This window comes from Gobio gobio (genome assembly GCF_949357685.1).
Source record: "Gobio gobio genome assembly, chromosome: 25".
In the NCBI taxonomy this organism is placed as follows: Eukaryota; Metazoa; Chordata; class Actinopteri; order Cypriniformes; family Gobionidae; genus Gobio; species Gobio gobio.
The window spans coordinates 6,178,104-6,192,764 of NC_137121.1; the positions used below are offsets into that span (position 1 = coordinate 6,178,104).

Here is a 14,661-nt window from a genome sequence, read left to right on the forward strand (position 1 = left end):
GACCAGTGGAGAACCGGCCACAGGCTCATGGAGGACCAGTGGAGAACCGGCCACAGGCTCATGGAGGACCAGTGGAGAACCGGCCACAGGCTCATGGAGGACCAGTGGAGAACCGGCCACAGGGTCATGGAGGACCAGTGGAGAACCGGCCACAGGGTCATGAAGAACCAGTGGAGAACCGGCCACAGGGTCATGGAGGACCAGTGGAGAACCGGCCACAGGGTCATGGAGGACCAGTGGAGAACCGGCCACAGGGTCATGGAGGACCAGTGGAGAACCGGCCACAGGGTCATGAAGGACCAGTGGAGAACCGGCCACAGGGTCATGGAGGACCAGTGGAGAACCGGCCACAGGGTCATGAAGGACCAGTGGAGAACCGGCCACAGGGTCATGAAGGACCAGTGGAGAACCGGCCACAGGGTCATGAAGGACCAGTGGAGAACCGGCCACAGGGTCATGAAGGACCAGTGGAGAACCGGCCACAGGGTCATGGAGGACCAGTGGAGAACCGGCCACAGGGTCATGAAGGACCAGTGGAGAACCGGCCACAGGGTCATGAAGAACCAGTGGAGAACCGGCCACAGGGTCATGGAGGACCAGTGGAGAACCGGCCACAGGGTCATGGAGGACCAGTGGAGAACCGGCCACAGGGTCATGGAGGACCAGTGGAGAACCGGCCACAGGGTCATGAAGGACCAGTGGAGAACCGGCCACAGGGTCATGAAGGACCAGTGGAGAACCAGCCACAGGGTCATGAAGGACCAGTGGAGAACCAGCCACAGGGTCATGAAGGACCAGTGGAGAACCAGCCACAGGGTCATGAAGGACCAGTGGAGAACCGGCCACAGGGTCATGAAGGACCAGTGGAGAACCGGCCACAGGGTCATGGAGGACCAGTGGAGAACCGGCCACAGGGTCATGAAGGACCAGTGGAGAACCAGCCACAGGGTCATGAAGGACCAGTGGAGAACCGGCCACAGGGTCATGAAGGACCAGTGGAGAACCAGCCACAGGGTCATGAAGGACCAGTGGAGAACCAGCCACAGGGTCATGAAGGACCAGTGGAGAACCAGCCACAGGGTCATGAAGGACCAGTGGAGAACCAGCCACAGGGTCATGAAGGACCAGTGGAGAACCAGCCACAGGGTCATGAAGGACCAGTGGAGAACCAGCCACAGGGTCATGAAGGACCAGTGGAGAACCGGCCACAGGGTCATGAAGGACCAGTGGAGAACCGGCCACAGGGTCATGGAGGACCAGTGGAGAACCGGCCACAGGGTCATGGAGGACCAGTGGAGAACCGGCCACAGGGTCATGAAGGACCAGTGGAGAACCGGCCACAGGGTCATGGAGGACCAGTGGAGAACCGGCCACAGGGTCATGAAGGACCAGTGGAGAACCGGCCACAGGGTCATGAAGGACCAGTGGAGAACCGGCCACAGGGTCATGGAGGACCAGTGGAGAACCGGCCACAGGGTCATGAAGGACCAGTGGAGAACCGGCCACAGGGTCATGGAGGACCAGTGGAGAACCGGCCACAGGGTCATGAAGGACCAGTGGAGAACCGGCCACAGGGTCATGAAGGACCAGTGGAGAACCAGCCACAGGGTCATGAAGGACCAGTGGAGAACCAGCCACAGGGTCATGAAGGACCAGTGGAGAACCAGCCACAGGGTCATGAAGGACCAGTGGAGAACCGGCCACAGGGTCATGAAGGACCAGTGGAGAACCGGCCACAGGGTCATGGAGGACCAGTGGAGAACCGGCCACAGGGTCATGAAGGACCAGTGGAGAACCAGCCACAGGGTCATGAAGGACCAGTGGAGAACCGGCCACAGGGTCATGAAGGACCAGTGGAGAACCAGCCACAGGGTCATGAAGGACCAGTGGAGAACCAGCCACAGGGTCATGAAGGACCAGTGGAGAACCAGCCACAGGGTCATGAAGGACCAGTGGAGAACCAGCCACAGGGTCATGAAGGACCAGTGGAGAACCAGCCACAGGGTCATGAAGGACCAGTGGAGAACCAGCCACAGGGTCATGAAGGACCAGTGGAGAACCGGCCACAGGGTCATGAAGGACCAGTGGAGAACCGGCCACAGGGTCATGGAGGACCAGTGGAGAACCGGCCACAGGGTCATGGAGGACCAGTGGAGAACCGGCCACAGGGTCATGAAGGACCAGTGGAGAACCGGCCACAGGGTCATGGAGGACCAGTGGAGAACCGGCCACAGGGTCATGAAGGACCAGTGGAGAACCGGCCACAGGGTCATGAAGGACCAGTGGAGAACCGGCCACAGGGTCATGGAGGACCAGTGGAGAACCGGCCACAGGGTCATGAAGGACCAGTGGAGAACCGGCCACAGGGTCATGGAGGACCAGTGGAGAACCGGCCACAGGGTCATGAAGGACCAGTGGAGAACCGGCCACAGGGTCATGGGCGGCCGAGGGTCATTGATGCCCGTGTGGGCCGATCAAACAGACGAGCTACTGGAGCTCAAACTGCTCAAGAAGTTAATGCTGGTTCTGATGGTGTCAGAATACACAGAGCATCTCAGTTTGTTGTGTATGGGGCGGCACAGCCGCTGACCAGTGCCCATGCTGACCCCTGACCCCGCCCAAAGCACCAACAGTGGCACGTGAGCATCAGAACTGGACCACGGAGCAATGGAAGAAGGTGGCCTGGTCTGATGATCACGTGTTCTTCTTCATCACGTGGATGGCCGGGTGTGTGTGTGTGTGTGTGTGTGTGGATTACCAGGGGAACACATGGCACCAGGTGCATTATGGGAAGAAGGCGTGGCGGTGGAGGCAGTGATGCTTTGGGCAATGTTCTGCTGGGAAACCTTGGGTCCTCCATCCATGTGGATGTGACTTTGACACGTCCCACCTACCTAAGCATTGCTGAGCCCATGTCCAGCCTTTCATGGAGACGGTTTTCCTGCTGGCTGTGGCTCTTTCAGCAGATAATGCTCCTGACACAAAGCACAAATGCTTCAGGAATGGTTATAATATGTATATATTTACAATTCACAACCTCACCACTAGATGCCACTACAATTTACACACTGCAAATATGTATTAAATATATTTATTTATTTATTTAAAAAAAAACAGTACAAACTTGATACGAAATGTTAATGTACAAATTGAGACCAGCTGGACATTTAATCATCAATCAGACGTCCAAACGTTCCTCTGCTTTCTTCTCTTGTGATATCCAGTGCTTTACTGAAGTGCTCACATAAATGATGGTCCAAATGGCCTAATGATTGACAGACGCAGCAGCCAATGAGTCCAGAGTGAAAATGTGCTGCTGAATCTGATTGGCCGTGGGCTTGAGGGCCCAGTAGAGTCTCTGCAGGGCTTGCACGTCCTCTAGAGCATTGTGGGCCGCATATGAAACTCCCAGGAGGCTCTTAACCAGGTTCTCCTGCTTGAAGCTCTGGAGGCCACTGTCTTTGAGAAGCTGTCGGGCCAACGGAAGGGTGTCCACGAATCCGCCCACCTCTTTCTGGAAGTCTGTCCTAAGGCTGAACTCATCCAGAGCTCTGGCCAAAACGCGACAGTCAAACCTGCGGATGTTGTGACCCACCAGGAGCGGCCGACCCAACATCTGGAGAAAGGTAATGAAGGAAACCAGGGCTTCTCGGAGAGAGCTGGTGAGAACCGGCCTGTGGTGGAGAAACAGACGCCGGCGCCTCACACGGAAACCTGTAACCCTGGATGCGCTGGGCTGCATCGGCCGACGGGGAACCATGAAGAGGTTGAAAGTGTGACCCCCACTCACTGCGGCCAGCTGGACGATATCACAAGAGTTGTCTGGAGATGGAGAATATATATATCGAAAAGTAACACATACCAGTCAAAAGTTTGGAAATATGACTATTTTTCATTTCTGAAAGTCTCTTATGCTCAATTTAAAGGGTTAGTTCACCCAAAAATGAAAATTCTGTCATTAATTACTCACCCTCATGTCGTTTGACACCCGTAAGACCTCATTCATATTCGGAACACAAATGAAGATGTTTTAGTTGAAAGCTGATGCTGAGAAAGGCTTCAGACAGGCCTCCATTGGCATTCAGTACATTAAAGGTCCTGTTCTTCGTGATCCCATTTTTCAAACTTTAGTTAGTGTGTAATGTTGCTGTTAGAGCATAAATAATACCTGTAAAAGTATAAAGCTCAAAGTTCAATGCCAAGCGAGATATTTTATTTGACAGAAGTTCCCTTTCAAAGCCTACAGCGAACGGCCGGTTTGGACTACATCCTGGTACTTCCTGCTTTAATGACGTCAGTAGAACAGTTTGTTGACTAACCTCCGCCCACAAGAATATGCGAAAAAGGGGGCGTGGTCTTGTTGCTCTTCCTCGTGGAGAAGAGGAAGTGTTGCGTTCGGTTCGGTTCGGTTCGGTTGCGTTTGTCGCCATGTCGTTCAGACGCTGTTATTTTCATCCCGGAGTCAAATCACCTTTGTTTGGCCTTCAGTTTGAGCGCGTTCATCTCCCCGTTATGGTAAGAGGCGTGACCTTTCCGGGCAACGTGCCCTAAGCTGCTGTCCAATCACAACACGGGAACCGCTGGCACAATCAGAACTCGCTACGTATTTCTGAAGGAGGGACTTCATAGTTTTGAGGACAGTGAAAACAGCGGTATACAGATAAGTAAATTGTGTGAAAAATACTGTGTTTTTTTACACATGAAACATGAACACATGTTATATTGCACACTGTAAACACAATCAAAGCTTCAAAAAATAAAAAGATTTTGAGAACTACGCCGAGAACTACGCGCGTCTTCCTCTGCTCGTAAACAAATCGCTTCTGGGTCATGTGTCCGAACGCCGGATCTAAGTCATATTCTCGCGCATGCGTCGTGGAGACACACACGGAAGACAAGAACAAGTTGGATAAAGGTGTTATTTTGATTTTGTAACGACGTTTTAAGTGCCTTTTATGGGTCTTGGGAGTGTAAATGTACTGAATGCCAATGGAGGCCTATCTGAAGCCTTTCTCAGCATCAGCTTTACACTAAAATATCTTCATTTGTGTTCTGAAGATGAACGGAGGTCTGACGGGTGTCGAACGACATGAGGGTGAGTAATTAATGACAGAATTTTCATTTTTGGGTGAACTAACCCTTTAATTAAAAATACACAAAATGTAATATTGTGAAATATTATTACAATTTAAAATAATGGCTTATTTTAATATTTTAATATACTTATTCCTGTGATCAAAGCTGAATTGTCACATGATCCTTCAGAAATCATTCTAATCTCAGGATTCATTGATGAATAAAACGTTTAAAAGAACAGCATTTATTTAAAATAGAAATCTTTACTAACAATATAAGTCTTTACTATCTCTTTTTATCAATTTAACACATCCTTGCAGAATAAAATTATTCATTTCTTTCAAAGAAAGAAAGAAAGAATGACCTCAAACTTTTGAACAATAGTGATTATTGTTACAAAATATTTATTTTTTGAATAAATGCTGTTCTTTTTAACGTTTTATTCATCAATAATTCCTGACAAAATGATCACAGGTTATAAAAATAATATGAAGCAGCACAATTGTTTTCAATATTGATAATAAATCCTCATATGAGAATGATTTCTGAAGGATCATGTGACACTGAAGACTGGAGTAATGATGCTGAAAATACAGCTTTGATCACAGGAATGAATTATATTTTAACATATATTAACATAGAAATCACTTATTCTAAATTGTAATAATATTTCACAATTTTACATTTTTTTCTGTATTTTTGATCTAATAAATGCAGCCATGTTCAGCATAAACATTAAAGATTGGTAGTATAGTATATTAACATATAAAAACATTATTTAAATTGTAATAATATTTCACAATATTACTGTTTTTATCAAATAAATGCAGCTTTTATTAGTATAAGAGACTTCTTTCAAAAACATTAGCCTATATATATACTAGGATTTGAGAATATGATGCCTAAAATGCTGTAACCAAGCCATGGATAACTTTTGTTGTCCAAACACTGAGCAGAGACGAGCATGAACGCTTGATTCATCCGATCGTTTACACATTTCTCATGGTTAATAAGCAATTCATTAATAAAATCACATACCTAGACCAGTTGTCTCTAAATCAAAGAACACAGTACACGGCGGATGCAGCGAGCTAGAATCCATTACTCATTTTTAAACTCATCAGATGTTGTGTTTCCGTCTACTATGGTGAATGTTTGGCTCATGAATATTAATTACGGTGCAACGTGACGTTTCTCAGTAGTCTGAACTGATTGGCTGAAAGGCAGACATCAGTGGGCGGCCGCTAATCGACAGGCGAGACAGGCTTTTGAGGGCGTGTGCTATGCATTAGAACGTTCAGTGATTGGACGCTCCTAGCAAAACCGTCACCACGATTTAATTAATATTCATGTTATAAATAACGCGTGTATTTTTTCTTTTTTTCGTTTTAGTGTATATATTATGTTTTTAGCATTTCTTAAATCACACGTGTGCGTTTTATAAAATAATTTTGATTTATTATTTTAATCAACACTTTTATTTTGAAAGGTGGCCTTCTGGGTTTATTTTGGGGGGCTAGAATAACGCGCGTGCGCATGTTTATGTCATCCACCCTATAATTCATGCTCGTCTGATCATAAACACACACACACACACACACACACTCCACTCGAGCTGAAGCTGTCTCGTTCTCTCGCTTTGGGTCTCGTGTCTTTTTTAAGGATATTTTGAGGAATCGCACGTGGTTTTCCCTCTCCGTGTTTTGGGTGAAGGATCATTGTCTCGGAGTAAGTACATAAATTCATATTCAATAAACAGCGCTGTTGTATTCACATATTGCTTACTTACACAGTATTTTATAAAGTATCTATGCGTAGCACATTATATGTATGTGTAGAAAATATTGAAAACCATATATATATATATGTATATATATATATATATATATGTGTGTGTATATGTTTGTATATATATGTATATATGTTTGTATGTATATATATATGTATGTATGTGTATGTGTGTGTCTGTCTGTGTGTGCGTTTTGGAAACATTACTATTTTTTATGTTTTTGAAAGAAGTCAATGAATCCTGATATAAAAAACAACAACATTGATAATAAATCATCATATGAGAATGATTTCTGAAGGGTCATGTGACACTGAGAACTGGAGTAATGATGCTGAAAATACAGCTTTGATCACAGGAATAAATTATATTTTAACACATATTCACATAGAAACCACTTATTTTAAATTGTAATATATTTCACAATTTTACTGTTTTTTTTCTGTATTTTTGATCTAATAAATGCAGCCATGATCAGCATAAACATAACAAAAATTGGTAATATTTGTGTAATAACACATTTGAATGTGTTTCAGAATCATGACTTCTCAGGTGAGGCAGAACTTCCATCAGGAGTGTGAGGCGGCCATCAACAGACAGATTTACCTGGAGCTGTACGCCTCGTACGTCTATCTGTCCATGGTGAGAGAGAACACACACACAGACAGACAGACAGACAGACAGACAGACAGACAGATCACGCGTGACATTAATATGATGAATGGTGGTGTCATATGGGCTCATGGTGGACTGCTCTTCTCTCCAGGGGTATTATTTTGACAGGGATGACAAGTCTCTGCCCAATTTTGCCAAGTTTTTCCACGAGCAGTCTAAGGAGGAGCATGAACATGCGGAGAAGCTGATGGGTCTGCAGAACCAGAGAGGAGGACGGATCTACCTGCAGGACATCAAGGTACAGGACGGATGACGGGAGTTTGATGTCCATCGGCTGGAGTAAATGAGCATTATGTGGTGTGTGTGTGTGTGTGTGTGTGTGTGCAGAAGCCGGATCGGGATGAGTGGGGCAGTGGTCTGGAAGCGCTGGAATGTGCTCTGGCTCTGGAAAAGAGCGTGAATCTGTCGCTACTGGAACTTCATAAGGTGGCGACTCAACACAATGATCCACATGTGAGTACACACACCCAAAACATGCAATATTAAAATGAGTTCAACTAAACTAAAACATTACAAAACATTGTCATTGTTTTAAATGTATTTTATTTTATGTAACATTTATTTCAAATAGTAAAAATGGTTTTAATTTTAGTTAAAGATAACACTGTTATTCACAAACATATTTTTTTTAATTGTCATGTAGTTTAAGTACTAAAATGACTAAAACTGAAAGAAATTAATAAAAACAAGAGCAAATGAAAATGACAAACACACAACACAACAAAAGTATTAATACTTGAACTAAAATAAATATGAAAACAGAAAATATAAATAACCTAAAATATAAATAAATACTATAATTGTATATGAATGATACTAAAATAAGTTATTTATTAATAACCCATTTTATAATTACTTGATAAAATGCGTGAACATTTTTTTAAATTTTAAATGTAAAATATTTAATTTAAAATTAACTTATTTGAAAAATAACAGTTATTTAATAATCACTCATTTTAAAATTACTTGATAAAATGTTAAAAATGATTAACTTATTTTATAAAAATGTTCATGTAGTTTAATTTTAAGTACTAAAATAACTAAAACTGAAATGTATAGACATTAAAAAACAAGAACAAATAAACATGACAAAAACACAACAAAAGTATTAATACTTAAACTGAAATACATATGAACATGGACAATATTTAAAAAAAAATATGAATAATAATAATAACAACTATAGTTGTATAATAATTATATTAAAATAACAGTTATTTAATAAATACTCATTTACATTTTTTAACTAAAATACATATGAAATGGACAATATAACAAACTAAAATCTGAATAAAACTATAATTGCATCTTAATGATACTAAAATAGCTATTTTTATCCATCACTAATTTTAAAATTACTTTATAAAATGTTTAAAAATTATGAACTTATTTTATTTAATATCCATGTTGTTTAATTTTAAGTACTAAAATAACTAAAATTGAAATATGTACACATTAAAAAAACAAGAACAAATAAACACGACAAAAACACAACAAAAGTACTAATTCTTAAACTGAATTATAAACAAATATATATATAAAAATAAAACTCAAAATATAAATAATTGTATAATAATGATATTACAATAAGTTATTTAATAAATACTCATTTAAATTTTTAAAAACTAAAATAAATATGAAAATGGAAAATATAAAAATAAAAATAAAAACCCCAAATATGAATAAAAGCTACACTTTTATATTAAAATAACAGTTATTTAATAATCACTCATTTTAAAATTACTTGATAAAATGTTAATGTTAATGTTAAACTGAAAATAAAATCTAGACATTAAAACAAGAACAAACTAAAATGACAAAAACACAACAAAAGTGCTAATACTTAAACTAAAATAAATATGAAAACAAAAATATATGAGTAAAAACTATAATTGAATATGAATGATACTAAAATACCAGTTATTTACTAAATACATGCCTGCTAGAAAAGTCATGGAAACTATAGATAATATAAATAATTAAAAAACATTTCATTGGTCATACATTTCTGGAAAACTCCTGCAAAAGTCATGGAAAATCTAATAACATTGCGATACGGTACTTTATTGTAAGAGATGTGAGCTTTGTTGGTCAGTATTTCTTATGGGAGTTACCCAGAATGCCTTTAGTGTTCCTCTTAAATCAGCCGGCTGGAATTAAACCTAATTTATCCATTCAATCGTCTCCTCTTGGGAGGGTTTGAGCTCAGGATCAGATCTGTGTGTGCGATCTCTCAAACTGACCCTAGATCAGATCGTGCCTGTTTAACTGAATGTAGCTTTAACCGTGAATTAAAGGGTTAGTTCACCCAAAAATGAAAATTCTGTCATTAATTACTTACCCTCATGTCGTTTGACACCTGTCAGACCTCCGTTCATCTTCAGACACAAATGAAGATATTTTAGTGTAAATCTGATGCTCTGAAAGGCCTCCATTGGCTCAATGGCACGGTTCACTCTCAAGACCCTTAAAAGGTACTAAAGACGTCGTTACAAAGTCCATCTCACTACAGTGGTTCTACAATAACTTTATGAATCGGCGACAATAGTTTTTGTGCGCAAAAAAACCCTAAATAACGACTTATATAGTGATGACGATTTCAAAACAAAGCATCATGAAGCTTCGAAGCGTTATGAATCAGTGAGTCGAATCATGATTCGGATCGCGTGTCAAACTGCTGAAATTTGGCGATTCAAACTGCTGAATCGACTCACTGATTCATAACGCTTCGAAGCTTCATGAGGCCGTGTTTTGAAATCGTCATCACTATATAAGTCGTTATTTAGGGTTTTTTTGCGCACAAAAACTATTGTCGCCGATTCATAAAGTTATTGTAGAACCACTGTAGTGAGATGGACTTTGTAACGACGTCTTTAGTGCCTTTTAAGGGTCTTGAGAGTGAACCGTGCCATTGTGCCAATGGAGGCCTTTCAGAGCATCAGATTTACACTAAAATATCTTCATTTGTGTCTGAAGATGAACGGAGGTCTGACGGGTGTCGAACGACATGAGGGTGAGTAATTAATGACAGAATTTTCATTTTTGGGTGAACTAACCCTTTAAAATCACCAGCTGTAATTACAGCAACCGATTGTTAGTGGGAAAGCACTTTGTGAATGTGTGTGATGTGCTGGTTCTCTCACACCAGGTGTGTGATTTCCTGGAGACGCATTATCTGGACGAGCAGGTGAAGTCCATCAAGCAGCTGGCGGACTGGGTGAGCAGCCTGAGGCGCATGGGAGCCCCGCAGAACGGCATGGCCGAGTATCTGTTCGACAAGCACACTCTGGGGAAGGAAAGCTCTTAGACGGCCTCTCTCCGGTCAGCCAATCATAGCCACCGCGTCACAGACGTGTCGGAAACTCTGCTGTAGTTTACTAGAGATTCTGCCCGAACCCTTCATAAGCCATAGCTATAGCCAGGGTGCGAATTACACATTATATACGTGTATACGCTACGGTGCTGTTGAATGCTTGATTCTGATTGGTTCTAAAGTGTGTAATCATGTTCAGGGGAACGCATGGCTAAAGTAGTTCCAGCAGGTTTTGACCGCATTACAGTTCCATATCACTCCGCCAAATGATTTCAGTTATTTCAAAAACAGCAAAACAACCAAAATAAAGTAAACAATAGAATAAAAACGACAAATTATATATATATATATATATATATATATATATATATATATATATATATATATATAAAATATTTATTATTTATACAAAATTTTGCCACTAAATTACATTTTATGATGTACGGAAAAGGACATACTCTCTTTTTCCCACTCAAACACACACACACACACACACACACACACATACAGTACGGACCCTCACACTGCATTCACACTGGGGTAATTCACTATTTTGGGGTAAAATTACTCAAAATTAAGAGAGTTTTTGCTTAAAATAAGCAAAATAATCTGCCAATGGGGTAAGCAAAATAATCTGAATTCAAACAGAAAACAAGATTATTTATTTTACCCCATTGGAAGATTATTTTGCTTATTTTAAGCAAAAACTCCCTTAATTTTGAGTTATTTTCCCCCAAAACAAGACACAAACTTTTGCTTGTCTAGTAAATGCTTCTTAATTTAAGATTTTTTAGATATTTGGACTGAAAACAAGACAAAAATACTAAGTAAGAAAAGCATTTTTTGCAGTGTAGCTAACAGTTTTGAACTGTGTGCATGCGTTTTAAACACTTTATGTTCTTCGCCCATGCAATAAATGCACGTCCCTGAACGAGCACGCTTTTATACGCTTTTAATTCAGCAGCTCAGGTTGAGTTTATGGTGTGACCCATTTCAGGGGAGGCCAAAATTACAATTCAAAATCAGTCAATCCTATTTACGGGTGGACTACTTTCTTCAAGCAACATCTTGTTTCGACGTCCGTCGGTGGGGAGGGGGGTCAAGCTTTCTTTAGGGGGGTCAGACCTGTAAATCGCACCCTGGCTGTAGCCCAAACACCGGATACACGCCACATTTAGTACTTTGCAATATTCTATATGTAATCGTTCAAATGAGTTGACCTTAATAAAAATGTCTAAAACGAGTGAAGTTGTTTGTGTCTTTCTTTATATTTAAAGTGTTATCATCATTTTTATTATTAATAGGGCTGCTCACCTTATATAATTAAGAAGTTATTATTATAAAAATGGTCTTGTATGTATTTGTTTACAAATCAGGTGACTTTAACCTTTAATAACCAGGGGCCTATACCATGAAGCCGGTTTAGCTGGCTAGCCAGATGTGTTTAAGATTAGATTGTGCCAAAAAGTGGTTTGGCTTTTAGCAGTGTTCATCTCCATAGTAACTTACACTCCACGGCTGAGCTGCTCCAAGGCAGGTTATGTTCTGGATAAGAGATCTCAAACTGAAATTGGACCAATCAGCTGTGAGCAAAGAGCCACACCTCTGATAAAGCCACTCCCCCTGTTTCTACTCCAAATTAAAGGTCACTACAGAGCAAATGGTTTTTAAAGACTAAAGCGTCTGACTTTTAACAATGCTTATAATAATAAAAATTTAGATATACTGTAATTGATGTAATTATACCCTTTATCAATTACACATGTATCATTTTAGTTAATCAATCATTAATAGGCACTTTGTTCAAATTAATATAAATAGCCTATATAAAGGTCATACAAATAAGCTTTAAAATCAATAAATAAAGCTATAAAAATGACAAGTGAGCTTTAATGTTCAGTTCTCTATATATCAACTAAACTAACTTGAGAACTTTTACTTGATAAGTTGTCCTCTTTCATAGACGGCTCTTTTCTTCTTGCTGTGTAAATTTGTTTAAATTCTTAAAGGTGTCATGAACTGGCTTTTAAAAAAAAAAAAAGTATACTGTTGTCTGAGGTCAACTTATGACGTTTGCGTGGTTTTTACATTCAGAAACATCATAATGAATAAGTAATAGGCTATTTTCTGCCTTTCTTGTGGAACGTTTTTACGTTTTTTTACGTTTTTATGGGCGTGCCACACAGAAGACTTGTAAGTAAACGCCCACGGCTAGGATTGGATAAGTTTTGCATATTTAATGAGCTTCGGCTCCCTGCGAGTACACCGTGAGGGATTGTTTTGAAGCGTGTGGGGAAACGGCAGCCGGAATAATTCGTCCCACAGGGCTCGCAAAACGTCTTTATCAAACAAACACAGTGATTTATATCTCATCCACCCACGATTGATTGGAATGTTATTTTTTATTACTTGGCTGGCCCGATCGGTGGATATAAGCGTGAACCGTACACACACACACACACACACGCGCGAAGTACGTTGCAGACTGCATGATCAAAACTTCCGCGATTTGTATTTTTCCTTCAAATATCAAGTCAAGAGAGTGAACAACGCACATCATGAACAACAAATGAAGGATTCTCCAGCCTGTGACCGCGTGCTAATGTTCAGTTAGACACGTACACAATCATTAGATCTATATCAATACGATCTGTAACAATATAAAAAACATGTTTTACTCACATTAGTGGGTTGCTTCTTTCATTCATGTAATCTCATCCTGTCTGCAAATCCAGTCTCTTGTTTACAAATGAATCCGCGGTTAAATGAAGGAAAAGACGCACAATGTCTTCCCCACGTGAGCTGGATATTCATTAGAAATAAAGTTCATCCATGCATTCATAATATAGAGACAGAGCGACACGCGCCATAATCTGAAGACCACGCCCACCGTGGGGGAAAACAATCAAACCGTCTCCATTGACTTTGCATTGCGGGAGGTTGCCTCCTTGTCATTTCGGACTTATTACAAAAAACTGAACAATGTATAAAAGCTGATATGTGACAAAGTGAACTAAAAACAAGCTAAACAAAACCCAGAGGCAAAAACCCAGTCGTTTTTATAAGCTGTTGACCCAAAAAACGAGCGTTTAAGGACAAAAAAGTGGATTCAGGCCATTGAGACAGAGCGCTACAGGTCATATTACACTGAGAACTACACCCACTAGAGGGGAATGTAATCAGCGACAGGAAATATCATATATAAAACGGACATTTGGATATTTGACTTAACAGTGACAAAATGTTTACTGCACACATAGACATATTGAGGCATACTGAGTGTCAGGATCCCAAAATGTACCCATTCTTCCTGCTGAAGCGTCACTTCGTATTGCCTGTATACACTTCTATCTTCTTAAACGCTCATTTTTTTGGGTCAACAGCTTATAAAAACTTATTTCTGTGTTTTTTAGCTTGTTTGCTGTACACTTCGTCACATATCAGCTTTTAGACATTGTTCTGTTTTTTGTTATAAGTCTGAAATGACAAGGATGCCGCCTCACGCAATGCAAAGTCAATGGAGAGCGTTGGGTTGTTTTCCCCCCCGGTGTGGGCGTGGCCTAAATACGCTCTGTCTCTATTGGAATCTGAATGAAGCTTATGTGGTGTGTTTAGAAATGTCATGTTAGTGACACGAGTCGGTGGGCGGGGCTACAGAATCAGGTGTTGTTCTTCTTCTGTTGAGGCGGTGCTTCACTACACCCTTGGCACATTCTGAGATCTCTCGTTTTCTGGGCCTGGTGTCAATAAAAGCTTTTCTTTGACTAACAGGGAAGTTTTCAGCTCTGAAACTTACAGGATATTCTTATAT

General features: G+C 40.8%; 2 protein-coding genes across 2 annotated transcripts; one reads left to right on the forward strand and one right to left on the reverse strand.

The window, feature by feature from the left end:
• Window positions 1–3,083: 3,083 nt before the first annotated feature.
• Window positions 3,084–6,230, reverse strand: plex9.2 (PML-like exon 9.2). The gene is made up of 2 exons (XM_079809024.1): window positions 6,115–6,230; window positions 3,084–3,822 (listed from the first exon to the last, which is right to left on the reverse strand). The coding sequence occupies exons 1-2, from the start codon at window positions 6,176–6,178 to the stop codon at window positions 3,266–3,268; spliced, it is 621 nt and encodes a 206-aa protein (XP_079665150.1). The 5' UTR covers window positions 6,179–6,230; the 3' UTR covers window positions 3,084–3,265.
• A 369-nt stretch (window positions 6,231–6,599) lies between these two features.
• Window positions 6,600–11,142, forward strand: fth1b (ferritin, heavy polypeptide 1b). Its single transcript, XM_079809093.1, has 5 exons — window positions 6,600–6,804; window positions 7,399–7,504; window positions 7,629–7,775; window positions 7,865–7,990; window positions 10,686–11,142. Exons 2-5 carry the CDS (start codon window positions 7,403–7,405, stop codon window positions 10,842–10,844), a joined length of 534 nt encoding a protein of 177 aa, XP_079665219.1. The 5' UTR covers window positions 6,600–6,804; window positions 7,399–7,402; the 3' UTR covers window positions 10,845–11,142.
• Window positions 11,143–14,661: the final 3,519 nt, after the last annotated feature.